The sequence below is a fragment of the Epinephelus fuscoguttatus genome, linkage group LG23 (assembly GCF_011397635.1).
Source record: "Epinephelus fuscoguttatus linkage group LG23, E.fuscoguttatus.final_Chr_v1".
Lineage (NCBI taxonomy): Eukaryota > Metazoa > Chordata > Actinopteri > Perciformes > Serranidae > Epinephelus > Epinephelus fuscoguttatus.
Genome location: NC_064774.1, coordinates 34,050,108 through 34,073,669, shown reverse-complemented (window position 1 = coordinate 34,073,669; position 23,562 = coordinate 34,050,108). Strand labels below are relative to the sequence as shown.

At 40.5% G+C, this 23,562-nt stretch overlaps 1 protein-coding gene across 12 annotated transcripts in view; it reads left to right on the top strand.

Moving 5' to 3' along the window:
* Positions 1 to 23,562, top strand: part of camk2d1 (calcium/calmodulin-dependent protein kinase (CaM kinase) II delta 1) — a 216,301-nt gene that overhangs the window by 77,585 nt on the left and 115,154 nt on the right. For all 12 annotated transcript variants that reach the window (XM_049568860.1, XM_049568856.1, XM_049568862.1 and 9 more), the window contains exon 3: positions 22,570 to 22,629. In XM_049568860.1, the coding sequence (XP_049424817.1) occupies positions 22,570 to 22,629 (60 nt within the window). The remainder of the gene's footprint in view (positions 1 to 22,569; positions 22,630 to 23,562) is intronic.

The window sequence follows — 23,562 nt, the reverse complement described above, 5'->3', positions numbered from 1 at the left end:
GTTTAATTTTGTAGTATATTTAGCAAAGTAGTGTGTTTGATGGTGTCAAAGGCCGCCATCAGGTCTAATAAGACTAGAATGGAGAGTTTGTTAGCTGCTCTGTTAACCTTTAAATCATTGATTACTTTTAGAAATGCTGCATAGTGCTGTGGTTGGTTCTAACGCCAGATTGATACACATCATACAGATTATGAAGTGAGAGTTAGCTATGTAATTGCTTGTAGGTGACCTTTTCAAGTACTTTGCTTTGATGGGATATTGGAGATTGGTCTGTAACTACTAAATTATGGATGGGTCTAAGTTGTTCTTTTTTAGTAATGGTGTAACAACAGCACACTTGAGAGAAGGGGGGAAGACTCCAGATCGTAATGAACTCTTAACAATGTTGAATACCTCAGATTGAGTACACTTTTGAAAAATTTTGTGGGGACTGGGTCCAAGGAGCTAGTGAAGGAGTTTAGTTGCTGCATCACCTATTGTAGATCACTGAGGGTAATGAGGGAGAAATTTTGCATTGTGCTGACAGGAGTCTGATGATGTAGAGGCAGAGACGGGTCAGATTCATCAGTATATGAAATTGTTAGAATTTTTCTAATATTTGAAACTTTGTCTTGAAAGAAGTTGGCAAATTCATGATATAAAACTGAGGAGAGGAGCTCGGCAGGAATGGTTCTTGTCGGGTTAAGCAATTTTTCAATAGTGGAGAATAAGAACTGGGCATTGTTTTGGTTGTTATGTATTAACTTGGAAACGTATAATTGTCCAGAGTGTTTCAATTCTTTGTTATAGTCAAATTTTTATAGATATCTAGGTGAACCAGCAACTGGGACTTCTGCCACTTACGCTCAGATATTCTTTCCCCTTTTCTCCAGGGAGCCTTTGGTGGTGCAGATATCGTTTTTGTTTTTATGGGTGCAATGTTATCAATAATTTGGCCGAGGACACTGTTAAAATTTGCACTTTCATGTATGAAGCATTTATTAATAATTCTGACTGCATTGGTATTTTTATGGAGCCAGGTCATACCAAAAAATATGCATAAGTGATCTGAGATTGCCATATCTAAAACAGATGTTATGGTAATGTTCAAACCTTCAGAGATGACCAAATCAAGCATGTGGCCCTGTTGGTGAGTGGGTCCTGTAACATGCTGTGAGGATTCAAACCCCTCTAGTAGTTCAGTTAACTGTTTTGTAACCGGATTATTGAGGTTGCCAGTATGGATGTTGAAGTCTCCTGAGATAACAATGCAGTCAAATTCAACTGAAATTTTTGGTAGTAGCTCACTGAATTCTCCTAGGAAGCCATGTTGAAGCTGAGGTGGATGGTACAATGTAATTAAGAGGGTAGGTGACACACATTTTAAGATGACAGCAATATACTCAAAAGATGTGGAATTGCCAAAAGAAATGTTACTAGAGGTTAAGTGATCAGCATAAAGTGTTGCAACTCCCCCGCCCTTTCTATTCAATCTAAGACAATGTACCAAATAAAATATTCAGGTGATGTTTCTATCAGTTCTTTGTTACCATTCTCATCCAGCCAGCTCTCAGTTAGCATAATACAATCAAGTTTGTTGTTGCATATCATGTCATCAACAATAAAGGCTTTATCTGGTATAGATCTGGAGCTGTATTCACAAACATTCTGATCGAGACCTCTTATCTTACTAGACTAAAAATTTTTAGTAAGGAGTCTTAGCTTAGGAGTGATTTAGGAAAGCTCTAAGAGCAACTCTGAGCAAGGAAGGGACAGAAACTTTTATCTTACTGAGAGGATGTGGTTGACCCTGTTACTAGGTATGATGCTTTCTTTTAACGGATGTGATTGGTTGTCACATACACGCCCTTTTGTGGGCCTGCAAGGTATGGACACCCAGTGGAGATGAAATTAACTGCCTCATAATATGAGCTTGACAGTGTTGTCATTTTTAGTGTGATCACTCTGCTGATGGAAGGTTGAGACAGACAAAAGTCACCACTGCTGCACTGTTGCATTTTTCCAGTTTCGCAAATATCTTAGTATTGTGATAAAAATTATTTCTGGCGTTAAAGTGTTATTTATTTTGATAGGTGTGAAATGTGTGTGTATCCCAAATGAGATCAATCACAAACATTATCCCTGCACAATCTCATCTGAAGCATTTCATTTACTCACTGTCATTTTGTGTTTAGAGACCATTTCTCCGACCTCTTTGTGTTTGCACCATTTTCTCCTCTGATTAAGAAACTGTTAAGCCTCAGAAAAGTCCTCCTCCCTGCTCCTAACAGTTTTTCACCTTTGGAGCTCTCTTAAGGTCTAAGATGCTTTGTGAATAACTTTTATCTTTACAAGGAGCTAGTCTTAACTTTAGGGGGAATTCTAAGAATTTTCTCAGAATTTCCTCACTAGGAGCAACTCTTAGAAGCTTTGTGAATACGGCCCCTGACATTCAGCAGTGCCAACAGTGCAGGTTGCCGAAGCTGTAGGAGCGGCTCAAGCAGAGGCGGGACACAGTGGGTGCAGGCGGCAGGTGTTTGCACCCAAATGCTACCTGTCTGTGGTCGCTCACTGTCTACATGTTCTGTGGGTTACAATGACAGGGATGGGTAGGTAGTAAGAGCGTTTTTGGCCCACCTGGTCTTCCATACATGGGGAGCTCACTGTACAAGCAGCAGGGGAGAGAGTGGTCTCAGTTGTTATGAGCAGGGTATGTGGGATATGGGCAGCAAGATGAGGGTGGTTTTTACTATTTTCCTGCAGATCAGGATATGGAAGTTTGTCTTCATTTTTCAGTTACATTAACAAAGGCATAGCATCAGACACAACATATCACATCTGATTGACCTTATACTGGGTAGATGATTCTGGTACTCTCTAAACTCAACTCAACATATGACATTTACAGACTGTATACAGATACGTATGCACTCTGTGGTTTTCTAAAATAAAGTTTTCAGAGTTAGGATTTTATTTAACTTTCAGATCCATTTTCATCATACATGAATATAACCATTGATAGAACCACAGAACATCAAACACCAGTTTAACGTGACAATTTGACAAAAAAATACACAATATTTGGGGACCCATTAAAATGATCACCTGTGGGTCCCGGGGACTAACTAAAATGGAAATCAATCAACATTACTGCATTTTTTTTTTAATTCAGTGTGTATAGTATTTATTGTCTGGGGTCTCTTTTAGCAGCATGAACCTAAAGCAAAAAGACATCAAAACTGTTTACTTCAATATTTGTTTATTTATCATGAGTCATATCATCATCACAACATTCAGCATCGTTATCGCATATCACATGTTTTCCTGATATTCTGCAGCCTGCCTTGCTGCTCTTTTTGAATGTGTGTTTTTTAGATATTGAGTGATCATATTACTGTGTTACTGTAAAAGCGACATAAGCTGTGTGATGGCTGTCGTTCTTTGCTCTCTGAGCTGATGCAGTGGCTAAGTCCAGGCTGTGGCTGGAATACAGGGCTCCAGACTAACTTTTTTTAGTAGAGCGCTGTAGCCCCTAACTGAAAAATTTTAGGAGCACAAGCAGAAAATTTACGGGCTCACCTTAAATCGTCCTGCAATGCTGTTATTCACAACTGTATCATAAACTGTATGTAGTCTACTGTACATTGACATTGGACTGTTTTTAATTATTGAAGTATTTAGCATCACAGAGACTTGTGGTCAGTGGGAGGTGAGGATTCCTAAAATAACATCTGTACAGATGTGAAGCCCTGACTATATCTGACTGATCTTTAATGAAAGCTGTTGTCTTGTATTTTTTTTTCCTCATCAACCTGATAGTCAGACACAATTTATTTAGCCTCTGTAGTTGAGGGGACAGGTCTGCTCTGTAGCAGCAAACTGATATGATGATGATTTCCATGATAATTCATGTAAAATGGAGGTTGAACCATGAACATAAATTACAAATCATATGTAAAGCATTTTAGTAAATGAATCTATTGCAATTAAAACAATTGGAGACTGAGAACAAACTGATGGTGGAGCAGAATATAATCTGAATTCAAAGCAGGACAGACAGACACACTGGGGATGGACAGGAGATGTGAGGGGATAAAGACTCAGCGAGTAATTGGTGTCACTACAGCACATATCTGTGAAATCTTTGGCAGGTTAAGGGGTGGAGAGGTACAGCTGTTACGTCACATCAACATATACAGCATTAAATCTGCAGCATTTCTTAAGGCCCTCTAGGGATGTCAGTTTTGGTTAGTTTTGCTTTCAACAGCCTGAAACTCAGTAACTGGTAACTAATGGGTTAAACACATGTCATCACAGTTATGTGTATAATATTGTATGTATTTACAGTGCCTTACAGTATGTATTTAACATTCATAATCTCAAAAGTAGCAACAGTTGGGGCGTTGGTGGCTTAGTGGATAGAGCAGGCGCCCCATGTACAAGGCTGTTGCCATAGCGGCCCGGGTTCGACTCCAGCCTGTGACCTTTTGCTGCATGTCTCTCCCTCTCTCTCTCCCCCTTTCACACTTCACTATCCTATCAATTAAAGGCAAAAATGCCCCAAAAAATATCTTTAAAAAAAGTAGCAACAGTTGTATTATTAGTAAAGGCCATAGTAGGATATGATGGATTGAAAACACGGACATATAATGTTTACAGACTGTTTAAAATTGATATTCTGCTGCTGTCATCTCTGAGACACGCACACGACCACATGTCTGTGAGTTAGTGTGTCAGTGGTCATTGCTATGGTAATTAATGAGGGACACCTGGAGCAGTGGAGGGGGGAGGGGCAGTAAGCAGCTCAGAACAGACAGCTGTTTTAATGTAGTTAAAACCTCTCAAACTCTTCCTTTTCCCCCCAAAACCTTTAGTCAGATTGTCGGCATATGGATACCACCAGAGAGATGAGATTCTCCCAAATGCGTAGATGTCTTCTTTATGTCTGTGGTGTCAAAAATGTAATCATGATTGCAGGTTAGTGCTGCACGATTAATCTAATCGCAATGTCAGGCTGTGCGATTGCATAAAAGGCTGTGATTTGCGATTTAATGTAAATAAATATTAACGTGTGTGCCTGTGAACGTGACTACCTCTCCTGTGGAGTTTATTGACATTACATTATTGACATTACGCCCACAAGCTATCCTGGTGTGTGCAGCACGTATGGTCAGGTGACCACCCGGCGTGCAGCAGTGACCAATATAGTCGCTGAAGAAGAGCATGAGCAGAACCAAGAACAGGCTGAGTTGGTGGCGAAAAAAACGCAACGTCTATAACATGGCGATACTTTGGATTCGGGTACGGCGACATTGAACAGAAAGACATGCTGTTTAAAACTTTAAAAGTTAAAGTTGCCACGTCCCGCAGCAACACGACCAATCTACATCAGCACTTGAGACAGCACAGAGAAAAGCAGGAGGAATGCATGCGAGAGAAAGCCAAGCCGTGTAACTTTAAAGACAAAGGGCTCTAGTTTCGCAGACCGGGTGAGATGGGGGCGCAGCGCACCTGCGCTTCGCCAACTGGGTGTGGCCAGGCGGATTTTGCAAGTTTGGCACACCGTGCGCCTGGCGCAGCTACTCCTCTTTCCCACCTCTGTCCCTCCTACCTGCGCAAGTCGGAAAGAGGGAGGAGAGAAGGCGTGGAGTGGGTTTTACACACATCACACCAATCAAATGAGCCCCTCTCCTCACCCTTAAATGCGCCACACGAAGGCGTAATGAGAGTTTACTCAATTCACCATGGCAGAAGAGAGCAGCAGCATCAGACGGCCAAACTTCTCCCAGGAGGAAACTGATGTTTTGGTCCGGGAGGTCTGCTCGCATTGTCCGAATATACGGAACTGCGAGCAGACCTCCACGGGCTGATGATGCAAAGGTAGCCCGGGAGGAGGTCACCACAATTGTAAATCAATGTTGCGTTTCTCTCGTGCGAACGCACTCTCTCTTTCTCTCTCACAGTCTCACTCTGTTTCTTTTCTTTTGACTTTTCTAAGATGACAGATGCTGAATATATACTCCCTATCTGACGCTGTGGCTGTTTGTGGTTGGCTGAGAGGGATGTGAACTCATTAGTTTGCAGCTGTGTTAGTCAAATCAGGCTGGGTTTCCATTACGCGTGCCAAACGTACCAAACGGTGCCAATCCCCTTTGATCTGATATCAGATGTGACGGGGCAGTCGATATAAAGATACGTTTATGTGCTGATTGCAGATAGTTGCATTGAATAGTGTTTTTTTTGGGTATTTATTGCATTGTTAATGTGCTTGATATTCTGGAAACCTGCCTGTGAGGTTTTGGTGACGTGTGCGCACTGTCCGCTGGTCAGCCAAACTTTGGCTTACACCGGCTGCGCTCCCCCTGTGCTGACAGTAGACCTGGTTTCAGCTGGCGAGCTTTCAGCACACCTTCAGCGAAGTCTTTTGGCACGAAACTGTCACTGCGCCAAGCTGGATCTGTCGAAACCTCCCCCTGCTGCGCCGCCACACCCATCTCAGCGCATCTCGGTCTGCCAAACTACCAAACTGAGCGCGCCTCGGGTTGCGCTGCTCGAAACTAGCTCTGCGCGGGGTTCGCCACCCTGTGCTGCGCCGGGAAACTAGAGCCCAAAGAGACAACTCCGCCAGAGCCTCATAAAACAACATCCAAGCATAGTTATGCAAACATTTGTAAGTGTCACGGGGAAATCATGGACTCCATAACAAACTATATAATAACAAATGGAAAAAGCAATTTTGCTCGGTTTTGGCCCACTTGACATGCTGCTGTGTTGTGCTATGGCGTGCTGGAATTTGTCATTTACTTGACAACGCCTGAACGCAACACAGGCTCACGCTGCTGTAGGTACAGTGCCGTGCTACACTGTTGTGCGAGCAGTGTGTTTGACTGTGCTCAGTCTGTTGATGGTCATTTACACACTGTCCATAACAATAACTATGTCAGGTCAGGTCAGTGCCCCCCTAATATAATGTAGGGGCAACACTGACTCAAGCAAGAAGACTAATGATACCATTTTTTAAAAATTATATTGTAATCGCAAATCACGATATTGTCCACTCAAATCGCAATTGCACATTTTTATCAAATCGTGCAGCACTATTACAGGTTAGAAAATTGGTGCCTGCAGCTGAGAAATTTCTCATCTGAGTTTTCATAGGATTCACTGTGAGGGAAAATTGGCTCTCCCTTTGCTTGGAGGCTCACTGAGCCAAATATGTAAGTGTGTGTGAATCCACTGTCACATTTTCCTACATTTTGATGTATATATAATTATTATATATAATAATTGACAACGTTGACAATGTAGAGTGAAAATTGTGGCAGTAAGAACAATTTCTTCAGATCTTTTAGAAGATCTAGAAGATTGTCTAAAAATCATCATGAAATGTAAACTGCAATTTATTAAAAACTGTATTAAGTATCAAAATGCTGATTTGGTCCAATAAAGTCAAGAATCTCGTAAGCCGTTTAAACTTTGAATCATTTTCTCCATGAAAGTATGGCGATATGGTGTGGCCTCAAACAGGAGTGATATTTGCTGTTCTCACGTCGTTTTCTCGACAATCTCCCATTCAAATGGGAAGTTTTACAGATGTTTTGCAAATTTCATAAACAAACGCTCGGCAAATCTCTGAGAAAAGGCATAGCACACCATTCCCGATCATTCTGCGTGTTTTGATGTATCTTTTGTGAATGTGTTGGCAATGCTGTGGGACGAGAAGAGTGCCAAAATACCAATGCGGAAGAAGGAGAATAAGAAGTATGAGGAATAGTAGTAGGTTATGCCTCCTGTTGCACAGCAGACACCCCTAATTACAGTACACTGGGCATAGTGTTTAGTGTTAAGTCTATTCTGAGTGTGCTACTGATAAAATGAATGCCTTAAGTTATTTGTTTTACTACTTACCACTACTTTATATTACTGATATTACAGAGGTTTGCTGCTGAATTCGGCATCATGTTTCATTTGGTAGAACTCCAATTTAATAAGTCAGCAGTGATAAAAATTTACGTACCCATGCTTGTGAACGCGATATCTCAAGAACGGCTTGAAGTAATTCCAAATTTCAAATGTGGCACAAAGGTTCACTTGGATTCGACAATGAACTGATTTGATTGTGGTGGTCAAAGGTCAAGGTCAGCGTGACCTTGCATCCATCTCTTGAGCAGCTCGAGAGAATTTCTTCAAATTTGGCACATTAAATTAACTGGACTTCATCGGCTTTACTGCACAGTTGATTAGATGGTGATAACTGCCGAGCGTTAACACAGCTTATAGCCTATCTACAGGTGGTCTCGTGCCTTAATTACTCAAAACGGAAATGATAATAAATAATTTTAAATTTAATGGGGGTGTCTAAAAACATGCAAAACTAGTTAAGTTAGTTATAAGATAACACATTTAATTAAGTGGCAATTATATTCAAATATTCTGTGTGCCACACTCACAAAATATTGACACTTCAGGCACAATTTGGACATGTTCACTAAAAGCTAAAGCTATTTAGACAATAGTGGCTGTGTGTAATATTCAGTGGATAGAAAATCTATACTGCTATACAAACTGTACACTGACTTCTCCAAAGTATATCCAAGTTTAGTAGTAGTAGTAGTAGTAGTAGTAGTAGTAGTAGTAGTAGTAGTAGTAGTAGTAGTAGTATTGTCCCTTGAGACGATATAATAAAATGGTTGCTGAAATGTGAGGGGTGTACTCGCTTTTGTGGGATACTATATAACCAGGGGGCTGGAATTCAAGTTTTCATCTGTAACAAGACATTTTTAAGTTATGCAGGATAGGTTGTTTCTGTTGCTGTATGGGTGCTTTGTAAAATTATTATCTAAAGACTTCACTGATATTTTACAGTTGAAAAGTTTGCCCATCTTTGGTTTTAGCCGCCTGGTGCACCTTGATGAACTTCTATATCAAGTTGAGGGATGCAAGCGAGGTCTGCTTAATGCTAGCAGTCAGATGCCAACACACTGACACTAGAATAAGTGAAAAGAAACAGATGAGGTGAATGAACAGATACAGTAAATATCATACAAACCAAATCACTGACTCAAAGCCTTCATTTAGGTTCAAGGCAGCAGTGACTCAATGTGGCTCCAGCTGAATGCAGGACACAGCTCTGTGTCACACACAGACAGCCTCTGCCCATGTTATGAACATACAGTTGAAGAATCTTGTAAATGTATTGTCTCCTTTTGACCTCAGCCTGACTTCCCCCTTCCCCCTCTCCATCAGTGTATGCACAGATAGCATACACATGGAGGCACACACATACATAAAGAATCTTAGATAACCACAGCTAATTGCATTTTGACAGGGCCCTCTCATTACAGGCCCTCCAATTACACCTACACCAGAGTATCCTTTGCAACTGCAGCTCCACCAGCCAATAAGGCTGTGATGATTATGACTGCTAATGATCATTGTCAGCTTGACCATAGAATAGAACTGTGAGACAGACTGTGTGGGGCTGCACAATGAGGACTGGACCACTGTCAGTGCAAGCTTGTTTACATCCCTCAAGTTATTATCTTATTCACGAGCCAATAACTCAGGTTTGTCTAACGATGTGAGTTCGGGCTCCCTTTCAGTCTCAGAAGAAAAAGGATCAGTGGACTGATAGCTGTATCTGTCTGCAGCTTATCTAGGTTTTCTACTCAAGGATAACAATTATAGATGGAGTTTATGGAAAACAGCTTTTTGGGTTCTCCACCTCCAAGAACCCCTTATTATATCCCCAAGTCTTTATTTTCATGCCTCTGCATCAGTGATAGTCATGGCTGGAAGCATTATGTTTTTGGGTCGTCTGTCCGTCCGTACATATATCCGTTCGTTCCATCCTTGTGAACGGGATATCTCAAGAATGCCTCAAGGGAATTTCTTGAAATGTGGCACAAATATCCACTGGGACTCAATGATAAACTGATTTTGGTGGTCAGAGGTCAATGTCACTTTGCCCTCATTGCATGAATGTGATATCTCAAGAACACCTTGAGGGAATTTCTTGAAATTTGGCACAAATGTTCCTTTGTACTTTGCAATGAACTGATTAGATTTTATTAGTCAAGGGTCAAAAGGTCAAGGTCTATGTGAACCCATTCATCTCATTCTTGTGAATGTGATATCTGTAGAATATCTTAAGGGAATTTCTTTTGAATTTGACATAAATGTCCACTTGGACTGAATAATAAACTGAAGGGGGGGGCATTTGGTCAGATACTGAATTGGTGACACTAATCATGGGTGTCCACCTTGAAACTGTGCTGACTGTATAGATCGTCTGTGCTGCCAGGGGGAAGATGTGTGTGTGTGTGTGTGTGAGGCATCCATGTTTTCACAGACATGGATGTAAACTGAAAGAGAAACTTGACTGTTGCGTGAAGGCATATAACTGCGTGGCGGTATTTCTAGTTCTTTAAGACAGTCATTTTATTTTTCTCAGCTTGCTTCCCAGGTCTGGGTCATACTTCTCAAGGGTGTATGTTAGGGAACCTCTACAGGATTTTTTTTCCTTGTCTGTCTAAAATCTACGGACAAAGAGTTCGATCAACCATCAGTTTGTTCAGTGCACGTGATGCATTGCTCAGCTCCTGTGTGAGCCTCGGTGACTTATGATTACCCCTAAAACCTGGCGCTACATAGTCCAGATAAGTTATTAACACATACCAAAAATGTTATTCCAGCATTATAATCTTTATTTGTATAGCACATCAAAAACAAACGCTAATAGGTAGACAGCAGAACTCTGTATGTGCAGTAATTCAAAAAGAGTATTTACAGAATTAGCCATTCTAACATGATTTGTTTAGCTCTTACACAGTTTAGAGGCCATACTTGTACTTTTTTATGATTTGACTGTTAAAACAAAGACATGAATCAAAATGAAATCCTAAATTCTTGCAAATTAACATAAGGAACCCAAGTAATGTTGAACTGTTCTGACAACAGGAGTGTGTGCAATAGTAGATATATTAATTTCAACATTCAACTGCTGGATATTTTGGTCCATCCATCTCTTAGTCATGAAGAATTGATTGTTTGTTATGATCGATGACACTTCTTTTCTTATATTGAAATTATTTTCTCAATTAACTGTTTGGACATTTCTCCCTATTTCCTGATCAACACCAGAGCAATTTGGACATTTTTGCAGTTGATTAATCAAAGTACTTTTTTGTTGTCAGCTACACATTTTAGCTCTTAGCGTTGTACTGCTTGAAGATGTGACCAAAGTGTTTTGATTTAAGCATGTAACCGTATAGGACCAAAGATGGTGCCTTGGAGTACCTCATTAATCATTGGGTGGGCAGAAAAGGAATATTTGTCAGAAAATGTCCTGTTTAGGGATGTCAGCAGTAATCATTAATTGGTTAATTGCAGAGACTATTTGACCGGTTACACTTATCAGTTTGAAGGTTAGCTTCGGCACTCTTTAGCGCACCACTGGGGTCTGGTGGGAGCTAACAGCATTAGCAACACCGCTCATTCAGTCATTACTGCTAATAACAACATCTTGACCCAACAGCGTTGCTGTGGAAACATTGTGCCTACCCTCTCGTGTTCCCCAGCTAGCCTGTTGAGTAAGCAGCGTAACTGTGAGCCGTAAAGCCCACTAAGCATTGTTGACTATGTTACCACTGTTGGCAGTGTCTGCATGGCTAGTGGTGCTCATATAGTAAACAATGCTATAAGGATTTTGGGGCTCAAAATGAAGCCGCTTACTTAGAGCATTGACCTAGGGGGAGACCAGAGGGTGAGCACAGTATTTCAACAGCATTGCGTTCCACCACTGTGACAGTGTTACAACTGCAATCGCAGAATGAGCAGCGCTGCCATTTGGGCAGGGGTTATGTTTACATATGTTACTATGGCTGGCTGGCTGTCAGCAAAGCCAACAGAAAATGAAATAAAAGGCAAAACATTGACATCACAAAACATTAAGATTTCACCACATCTGAATAGGGAGCGCTTTGAAATGCAGCACTTGCGCTCACAGAGTCAAAGGAGCATCAGACTAAAAATGAAAGGCCTCTTATTTTTCACATCTTTATTCTTAAAAATTAACAAATAACCGGTTAATGGGTAATGCCTTTTGAAATCGAAATGAACCCAAACTGACATCCTCTCTGTAAACAGCACTTAAATCTAACAGTAACACTGAGCATTTGCCAGAACTGTTTGTCACATACTCTGTCTTCTCTCCGTCCTTTTCCCACTTTTTCTGCATTCCTGTTGACTCTCTGCTGTGCATGCTGGCATCACCTGAGAAAGATGTGCTCAATCACCTGGAATGAGCATTTAAAGGTGAGATCCAGAAACTGGGAGTGAAGATGTTGCCAGGGGGAATAACAAAAGAAGAAGCATTAGGGTGTGCGTGTAAGCAGTGTTGAACAGCAGGGGCATTTTCTATTCCCCTGTTTTTTTGTCTTTTTTTTATGTCTCACATTCACTCTCTCAGTCTCCTGGCATCAAACTCCATTTCTCACCTATTACTTTAATAACATCAGGTGAAAATGATGAAGAGTGGTAGACCTTTCCTCATACTTAAAGAGTGTTCAGAGGTCAGTATTTTGGAAACAAGGAGTCTTTACTCTTCCTCTAGTTTGAAATGAGGTAATGTTAGGATAGCCTGATGATTTGTTTGCTCTGAGATGAGTAATGTTATGTGAGGGCACACTGAGGTGTTATTTTTTGAGTAATTGAACCTGCAGGAACTGGAAGTGGACCCAGATGTGCTGCTTCAGAGTGCTGTGGAGGCAGCTCATTTGATCAGTCGCCTGCATTGAAAATAGCTGCTGTCCTCGTTTCCATAGTCCTGATGGCGATGCTGTTGAGCTCATCTGGGTTTTAGAAATGGGCCAGCTCCAGTGTGAATCACACCAAGGACTTGGATTTATTATTGAGAAACATCAAGGGGTTGAAAGGAGCATCAAGCTATGTCTTTACTTTTTGTGCTATGGTGAGTTGGAGTGGCCTGTGGGTAGACACCATTATTTAGCCTACAGCTTAGTTTTTCCCTGATCTTTGACAGCTGAGATCAAATATTGGTTAAAAAACAGAATCCCTGTTTTCAAATGTAAGTTTGCTTTCTTTTTTGCCTTCTTTCCAAATGTCCCAACGTGGTTTGTCTCCAACCCTAAAAATGTGACTACTGAAGGCAAAGGATTTTGGCTTATCATTTAAAAAAAAAATGAGCCATGAAAAAATAGTTTGGGTTAGGTTGCAGTAGGGATCGACCGATGTGGTTTTTTCAGAGCTGACGCTGATACAGATTATTGTGAAACAGAGATAACGATAGCTGATATTTACAACCAATATGTCTGCTGTAAAAATCATAGTTGACACAGAATTAAAAAAATTAAACACTGACAAAGCACTACATTCAAATGCAATTAAGCATATATTTATTCTGAGAACTTTAACAATGAAACAGTGCAGGGAGCTGCCAGCAGCACTTTGAAAAAAACTTTGACAAGTAAACAAAAGCATGGAAAAATATAAAAGTACTCCCTGAGGTTTAAAGTATTGTAATAAGTACAACACTGAGCAGTAAATGGGTACAACAATGAACAGGAGATGAAAATGAAAAGTTTAGGGAGCTGCCCACAACATTTTTAAAAGTTTAAAAAAAAAAAGTAAAAAAAAATTATGATTAATGTGCCGCCTCTCTTGATGCAGCGGCTCCACCACACCGCTAGTCGTTATACCTTTTCAGTAGTTTTAGAAGAAGAATATACAGACTTGCAGTAGTGCACAATGGCACGGTTAAAGTTTAACAGAGCACAGGAAACATATGTCTGTAAGTACAAATGTATTGCTCTAAGTTTATTTGGATATGTTATGTAGAGTTGCTCACTTGCACTTTATTGTTTGTCATTGTAATGCCGTTGCAGCACTGATGCTAATTTCTGTTAGCGCATCTATGAAGATTTCCATTACATGTTAACATTATGCTAGTGGACCATGCGCTAATTATTTTTCCACATTTGTGGCACTAATGCCAGCTATATTTTGAGTTACTGATGGTTGTAAACTATGACGAATAATGTATTGGATATCTTTGTGATTTAAAACCTGACTTAATGTTATCCTTTTGTGTGTTTCATGTAGTTTTATAGTGCCTTTATGTGGGAGGCAATAAACTTCAGACCAGACCTGGAAATCTTTGTCGCTCATTTAAAGAACTGTTTATCTATCTGCCAAACTAAACACCAACGTTCAGGGAGGGCAGAATAATTAATATTTATAATTGTAATAAAATAAAGTAAAGGAGAGCTCAATTAAAAGCCAGGCTAAAAAGGTAGGTCTTGAGTTTGCTTTTAAGAGCCTAGAGTGGTACGTGCAGGCAGTGAGAAGCACGCCAGGCGCAAAACAGCCCAGCTAAGGAAAACATAACTGTATATCGGCGTATCTGTGGAAAAAAAATCACAGATACAGATAACCCTAAAAATTCATAATATCGGCCCCGATAATCGGCCAGGCCGATTATCTGTCAACCCCTAGGTTGCAGTACTAGAGGAACCACAGTAACTGAAAATAGAGAACAACATAAGCTTGAGTCAAATAAGTAGTAGGAACCTGAAGTCCAAGTTTCGGTCCGAGACCTATTTCAGCAGGCAGCTTGCTACTTGACTGATACACTTCAGTTCTAAATGAAGCTTACTAGCTTGCTATCATTTGATACAGAAAAAAAGCAACAAAGTTGAACATAATCAGTAGAAAAACATGCACCTGAAGCCTGAACCCTCTATATTCAGCACATACATCCACTTGAGCTTACTCAGGACTGCTTGCATCTAATTCTTTTTGCTTCAACACCCAGTCACCTGTCTTACCCACTGTGGAGGCAAAGTGTGACAAAAGTTACCATGCTTCTGTAGCACAGTCCATTGATCTGATGCCTGGATTGGCTTCATGCTGCTTGAATGAAACTTACTGGAAGCCAAGTTGCATTTATATTTAATTTCTTTCCATAAAATAAATTACCTCTTGTTAACAATTAATGATGCACCAATTGTGTAATTGTGGGCTGATATTGATGTTTAGAATAACAGTTTGACCTTTACCAATACCAATGTTTTATATGCCTCCGCGCTGGCAATAGTCTTGCCTGAGGTATTATGATTTTGGTTTATCTGTTTCATTCTTGTGAGCATGATATCTCAAAAATACCTTGAGAGAATTTCTTCAAATTTGGCACAGATGTTTAGCCTGGTTCCAGACCATAGACCCCGCCCACTCAACTGAGTAGGCTTGCATCTCTGGTCTGGCATACTGCAATGAATTTGCGATTTATCTCGTCCAAATGATGGACGGACCAATGAACGCCGGGGGTGGGGGCGGGTCTAGCAATTAGCCAATCAGCGCCACGCTGATGTCAAGCTGTACGCCAGTGGGTGACTGGTGAGGATAGCAACAATGGCGACCGCTACAGATCCTACAGACCACGTTAACGATGCTATCGAGGTATTTCACCACTACTCGCATTAATGGAGGATCAAATTAAGGGAGCTGCTAAACTGGATTTAACGGCGATGCAGCTGGGCGTGCACAACAATGGAGACATTTTAAACGGGCAATGCTCGCTTGTTTTCGGCACCCCTGAGGCATGGATACTAATGACGTCAGATTCTGGGTGAGTCGTTGATCTCTACTGATTGGTTAGGGAAAAATCAAATTCCCTCCCCCTTGTAAATCACCTTCAATGGAGGCGATGTCAGACTGAAGGTTCTGAGAGCTTCAGTCTGACACTCAGGCTAACAAATGTTCACCTGGACTCAGTGATGAACTGATTAGATTTTGGTGTTCAAAGGTTAAAGTCATTGTGACCTTGTCTGACTCATTTTTGAGACTGCAATATCTCAAGAACACCATGAGGGAATTTCTTCAAATTTGGCACAAATGTTCACTTGGACTCAACAATGAGCTAATTGAATTTCGGATGTCAAAGGGTAAAGTAAATGTTACCCTGCATCTGTCTCATTCTTGTGAACATGATATCTCAAGAGCACCTACAGGGAATTTCTTTAAATTTTACACAAATGTCCACTGGGACTGAAGAATAGACTGATCAAAATTTGGTGGTATAAGGCTAAAGGTGCTAACTTTGACAAAGCTTCAAACAAATCTCTTATAATATAAAATAATGAAGTGGTTACATTTTATATAATACAGATCAAATGTCAACTTTACTGTGACATTGTAATGTTATGCCTGAAACACTTTTCTGGCCATCACATCACATCATGTCGTATTTCAGTAACAAAAGAGGAAATATTTGATCAGATAGTGAATTGGTGGTTCTAATCTTGGGTGTCTATCTTGAAACTGTGCTGGTTATATAGATCTTCTGTGCTGTCAGGGGGGAAGATGTGTGCTAAGCATCCATGTTTTCACAGACATGGGTTTAAACTGTAAGAGCCACAGCGTGCTAATTCTGGTTTCTGAATGCATTGCACAGCTTTTCTGTTGTCGAGCATATACATGGATTGATTTTAGTAACTTTAATGTAGTGAGTGTGCACTGTGCAGTTGTATTATCTAAGAGAATAGAAGTATTGGATCAGGACTCAGTATAGGCAGATACGCAATATTAAATGACTCGGATCAGGCTCAGGGACCAAAAAAAAAAAAAAAAAAAAACTTGACCTGGACATCCCCATTCATTATTCCTGACAGCGTCCCAAGAAGATCTCCGTTTGTACCAGACAAGTTTTCTATTGTCCCTAGGACAATGGAATGCCATTAGTCTTTAGTTGTGTTTGTTAGCCTGTGCAAAATTAACGTGACACAACAGGAAAACATCAGCTGCTACCAGTGATGAATGTCATCTTATTTGCTAATAGGCAGATGACAGTCAACATGGCAAATGTCGATACTGATGTGTGATCAGTGCATCTCTGTTGCAAGTGTAATGATATATACAAATAAAAGTATAAAAGTAAAAGTAAAACTCAAGGCAAATCTGTTGACTTTCAACCCAGATTACTTGCTTCAGATTTATTGTAACAGTGAAACAGCACATTGTTATTTCTGATATTAAAAGTTACATTTAATTCTCTGATATGGAGCTCTGAATCATAAACACATGCAGCAGACTGACAGTGAGGAGAATGAAGTTAAGAAAGGAAATGACAGGGAGCATGGTGAGGAAGAGACCGGTTTCCTGTGGTCGCAGTGAGGCTGGAGATGGTGAGCGAGCACCACTCATGCTGTAAATCCTGTTATGTCAGAGATTAGCAGCGTGCCCTGCAGGGGATGGAGAGGATGCTGTGGAGAAGGGAGAGAAGTCAACGTTCACCCAGTGACCATGAGGATTACAGCCCCTGTAAAAGCACATCCCATTGGTCTGAGTAGGATTAGAGACTTGTAAACTGAGGCTTTATTGGAGATGGGGTGATCACATCTGGTTGGAACCAAGGTGGGATTACAAGGGAGCAGAAGCTTGTCCCATTGGTGCTTGGGATTACGCTTGTTGGCTTATTGGAGAACCAAATATGGCATTCACATAGCAGCATTTTGATTGGTCTGTTGCTAGAATCCAGTTTAGGAATTACCAAGTCATTTGACCATTTTGTACTTGGTGCAGATTATGCACTAATATGAACATGTAATTCCAGTTATAATTACAGTTTACTGACTATGATAATCTTATTGTAGTTTAGAAATAGTCTACGCTATATTTTACAGTGGAGAACTCTGCAACAGGTGCTACACCTGTTTTAACAGACACAGTTTCAAACAGAAGAAAATAAAAGCAGTGAAGGGAAGTTTAATTATTGAAGTAGCCTCTGTTCCAACTCTCCAACCCCATTTAAACACACATTCTTTCCCCCCCTTCCTTCCCTCCCTTCTCTTTCTCTTTCTTTCTGTTTGCACCCACCATTTGCACAGCTCCCTCTGGTAGATACATTGCAGCACTACAGACTTTAATGAACTGACCCGGTCTATGACATACTGTACAACCCTGATTCCAAAAAAGTTGGGACACCATGGAAAATGTAAATAAAAAGAGAATGCAATGATTTGCAATTCCCTTTGAACCTATACGCAGTTGAATTCAGTCCAAAGACAAGATATTTATTGTTTAACAAGGTAATAAATTGCAATGTACTGCAATATATTTATTCACAATACTTAGCATAGTGCACCATATTTGAAATCACAATAATATCCTATCATTGTCGTCTCCTGTCGCCTCCCAGCGGATAATGCGTTATTACAACTAATAAGCTGGCGGCACTTCCATGTATGCAGAGTAACACTCGCCACACACCTTGTACACAGAGTAACACTTGGCAGTCGCCACACATCGTACACAAAGTAACACTTGCCTTTGTGGTAGGATCCACTTCTGAACCGTGTCTCGGCTGCTTCTCCCCCATGTTGCTTTCTCTTTCTACCTGTGCTCTATCTCTTGCTATGACGCTCTCCGCTCTTCCTCCCCCTCCCTTCTTGTTGTGAGGAAGCATTTCCTGTGTGCCAGCGTGGGAATGTCGCCGGTCGACATGCATACTAAAAATGATATATATTGAGAAATACCGCGAGATGTTAGAGGAGCCGATCGGCTTAATCAGCATTGTGTCATCTCCTCTAGTAGTGGCTTGATTGAAACGGACATTTACGGACCTGTAGAAGTTACGCACTATAGCTTTAAGTATTGTGATAATATCATATTCGTACCTCTAGTATTTACACCCCTCCATGTTAGTTCCATTAACAAGGGAGAGACTTAAGAGATATTTAAATGGCCTGGTTATGAGTAGGTCTAATGACTGTAACATGCATTTTGTGTTTTATCCGATCTTCATGAGCATCATTATAACACAAATCCCGTGCAGTATCAATATATCATTTGAAGGCAGTATTGTCCACCGTATTGTAGTGCATGTAGTGCACACCTGAGCTCCACCTTACACCTTACCTAAGTCTACATAGGAAAAACGTCTTAAATATGGCTGTGTCAAGTCCACTTATGATTTACAATGCTGAGTAATACAGTTCTATACAAACATGAGCTGTTTATTAAATATTCAACAGCCTTTTGGGTTACTTAGTCCCCATTAATTCAGCATCCTCAAAGACTCTTCATATGAATAGCTAATCAGCTGAATTGGAGATGACCGCAGTGATGCTTCTTAAATGTCTGAGCTGCTGACAAGTTTGTACTCCATCTTTTTGGTGTTATTATAGAGTCTAAGTGATGTTTGAAAAATACATCTGCTGCATTATTTTGTTAATAATTACGTCTAAAAAGCTTTTCACTGAGAGGTGGCACTGTGACCTTAATATTTTCAAGGGTTATATCAAATGTGATAATGCAGTGAAAAGCTTTAATACTAAAGTAACATCAAAGTCCCATTGAAAACCACTTGAGATTTAGTTTCAAACATGCAGGGACATGTGAGTTCCTTGCTAATTTAGTACACACACAACTGATTCGGAATGGGAATGATTTGAGGTGTTACTGAGAGGTCCCATCTTGAGAACTACCTACTGTAGCTCTGAGCTACAGTCTCAGAGAAATGCATGCATGGTCAATGTTACATAATATGCCTTATTAACAACCATAGCTGGATGGACAGGAAGCAAGCTGTTTTCTGTAACAGGAAAACAGTAATTCTGTTATGGCAGAAGAAGAAACGTGATGAAAACCATTTAGTATGTGAGTGCACTTCTATAAAGAGCAAATTCCCATAAATGGATGTTAACATACTTCACGTCCTCTCAGTTGGGAATGACGAGGCCTTTCCTCAGTGAGTCAAATACAGAACCTTTAACTTTGAACAATATGATGACATAAATTAATATATGAATAGCAAGTAGTTGAGTAGATGAGAGATATTTTCACTCCTGCATTCAGGAGCTGCTCTCACAACACAGATACGGACAGTGGCTTCTTCTAGAGCTGCAACAATGAGTCTATCAATCGATGAGTTCAACAGAACATTCATCTGTTATTATTTTGGTAATCGAAAAATGGTTTTAGTCATATTTAGTATTTAGTCATATATTTGATGGTTCCAGCCTCTGGTATGTGAGCAGAAAAATGACTAAAAAACAGTGACAATTAGATGCCTATTTTTTTTTAATTTTTTTTTTTGATTACACCTTTTCCACTCATTACTGGACACCAACCCACAGCACTAACACATTCATTCATCAAATTTGCTGACCACACTACTGTGGTGGGACTTGTATGCAACAGCGACAAGTCTGCCTACAGGGACAAGGTCCGCAAGCTGACTGAATGGTGCTCCGTCAATAACCTGGTACTTTACACCTCCAAAATGACAGAATTGAGCATTGCTCTTAGGAGAGAACAAGAGGAACCTGGCTGTCAAGAAGGCACTTCTTCCAAAATCAGCACAGAACATCACCGGCACACATCTACCCTCTCTTCAAGACATAAACGAAGCCCGGTGCCTATGCCGGGCCACTACCATTACCAAATATTCATCTCACCCACGGCACCATGTTTTCACCCCGTTGCCCTCTGGAAGGTGTTACAGGTCTATTAAGACCTGCACTTCCAGACTCCTAATCGCTTCTACTCGTGTGCAATCGAGGAACTGAACTCTGTTAAACAATAGGACTGTGTTTATAATTTTGGGCAATTTTAAGTGCAATTTACTGACTTAATTTATGACCATTTATTACTGTTACTTCTGCGTTAATATTTATAGAGTTGATATAGAGGAGATGCACTGAATTTTGTTGTACATTGTGCAAACATAGGCTTTTTACGCAGTTATTAATATTCATTTTTTCATGTGAAAGGGTATCATAAAGGTTGTTTCATGGATGTGCATGAATGAATTTGTGCTCATTCAAAGGTAGTGTAATAAAGGACTGAATGACTTTAAAACAGTTCAGTAATTTTTTTTTATAGTGAACATTTCTTTGTTTCCCTGCCACAAAAGGGGAAATAAATTTCCAAAACAACAAATAAACATCAGTATCAGTAAAGGTCAAATTGTAACTTTAAACAGGGCTGAATGACTTTAAAACAGTAAAGATATTTTTTTTATAATGAAGATTTCTATGTTTCCCTGGCACAAAAGGGGGAATAAAAAACAAACTGTCATGGACTTTGGCACAGAAAAGGCAGGGCTCAAATGCATGACTCAGACCGGTTACAAACAGTAAAACAAGGTTTATTCCAGGCAGAGGTATGTGCACAAGGAAGCAGTACAAACCAGGCAGAGGTATCCAAGACGTGAGGCAAAAAGGCAAGGTCATAAACAGGCAAGGATAAAACACACTATGACTATGACTGTGACTGAGGAAAAACGCTGGAACGTGAGCAGTGAGCATCGACGAACTGGCAACGAGACAAGACACAAGGGGGAATATATGCAGGGCTGATGGGGAGTGATTAGACACAGGTGCGGGAGACACAATCAGGGATCAGGTGCACATAGACGGGGAGGGGCCAGGGCAGACAGGAACCTGGAACAGAGACAGCGGTGAGTGATCACAAAATAAAACAGGAAGACAAGACATGAAACATGAGGGAGAAAATAAAATACTTAACAAACAGTGGAACATGACACAAATAAACAAACAACAAAAAATCTGTATTGCTATCAGCCCAGAATTTCACAGTCAGTGCATCCCAAATATAAATGAAAAAAATGTAGAAAATTAGGTAAATGGTCCTGTGTTACTTGTGATGTGGTTACACAGAACGCTTATTAAATTGGCCTAATTATGTTGCCTAAGGAAGGAGCAAATGTCAAAGCAACTGAATATGAAAGAAGCTGAATTGAAGTGACCTTGTAACAGTTTTTCTCTTGGTTGTAGAGGCTGTGAAATTAGTGTATAAACTGTATATCTGAGCCCTATCTGTAACTCACCAAACATCAGTTGCAATAGCTGTAAAGAGTAAAAACCACACACATTTTTACAGCTACAATGTAGTATGATGTACTTGAATGCAGTGTTAGACCTGGTTCTGCCCTGAACTGATGTCACCCTTACATTACTTTTGTAGCAGTAAGATTACGTTAATTCTAGGGTGAGTTTTTCCCCATATCTTTATGCTGAAGTTGACTGGAAATCCACATTTAAAAGCTGACATTAAAAAATTTCTTCCCTGGGGGGCAGGCCCCCAGGCTCCCCTAGAGGATTTGCATCTTTGTCACCTCTCACCCCTGATGAGTTTGCACCCCTGATTTATATAGATGCTACATTGTAGATAAATTCCTGACTTGCTGCTCTGAACACTTTTAACATGGAAAATGAACTGCTGCTCTATGACAAGTATGTGGCTCTATATCAGAAAGCATACAAGCTTTAAAAGACAGGGAATTGGCTTATATTGCAGCCTTGCCATACAGGTTTGACTTGCTAGCACATGCTGTATTAGCAGTGATGCTGAAGACATGCTGGAGTTTTCCTTGAATTTGTCTCTTTGCTACAGTAATGATTTATGACTGTTAGTTTAACTGCACATTTGTTCCCAGGTATACAGTGGAGGCAGTTGTGGATGCTGTTTGCTATGTGTGGTCTCTTTAAAGAATTCTGAAGAATTTGGGATGGATCATGTGAAAGACATGTGGTCTTTTTGTCTCCACAGATCACCAGAAGTTGGAGCGAGAGGCCAGGATCTGCCGCCTGCTCAAGCATCCCAACATTGGTAACTACTCCCATTACATGACTGTATCTCTTTCTGTCCTGCATCTCATGATGTCACAAGGAGAGTTCTGTTTAATATTCATTTGTGTATTTCAGCACATACAAAGATCAGCCCTGAAGATGGTTTCATGTGTATAGAACAACCATTAAATATGGTGTGCACTGGATTCACATATTCCTCAAGGTGCTTTCAACAACATACCATATTCCCAAGCAAGTCAGTGGGGGTTTTCCTCAATCCATTTCTTCTTTTACATAATGGCCCATTGATCATCAACCATAACACATTCTGTTAACATGTGTGTACACACATACACACACACACACACACACACACACACACACACACACTGCAATGTCATACCAACTCACTTTTATATCCCAAAATCACGAATGAAGCCAGCCTCGTTATACAGTAGGATTGTGAAGCCTGGAATGTGCCGTCATCTAGCATGTTACTATTTTGGCCAATCAAATACATGCAAGCCCACATTTCTGGTTGGTCACTTTGGTAATGTGATTCCCATATTTCTAGTGTGGAGATTGCTGTGACGAAAAATACAGCAGTTGCTTCCATGAGAACTTGTGCAGCTATAGCGATATAAAATCCTGTCTCAGAGTATTTTAACAAGTGTGTGCGGCTGTTCAGGAGAGTGCACAGTGTATTTTTGGAGAAATGGCCCTTGGGAGCAATGGGCATTTGTTTTTGGGATAACAGACAGTTGTACAAATGGGTTTTTGGTCCACTAGCTCTAATAGCAGCTCTTGCTGGTAGTTCTGTGGAAATAGAGGTGCGGGTTCGGGAGGAGTCAGGAGTGGTGGGGCCGCAATGTGGAAGGTTTCACTCAAGTACAGTTCATCCAGACCTTAGGATGTCCAGGGCTACATTCCAAACTCTTTGTTGGCATCTCACGAAGATGCTGTCAAGGCATGT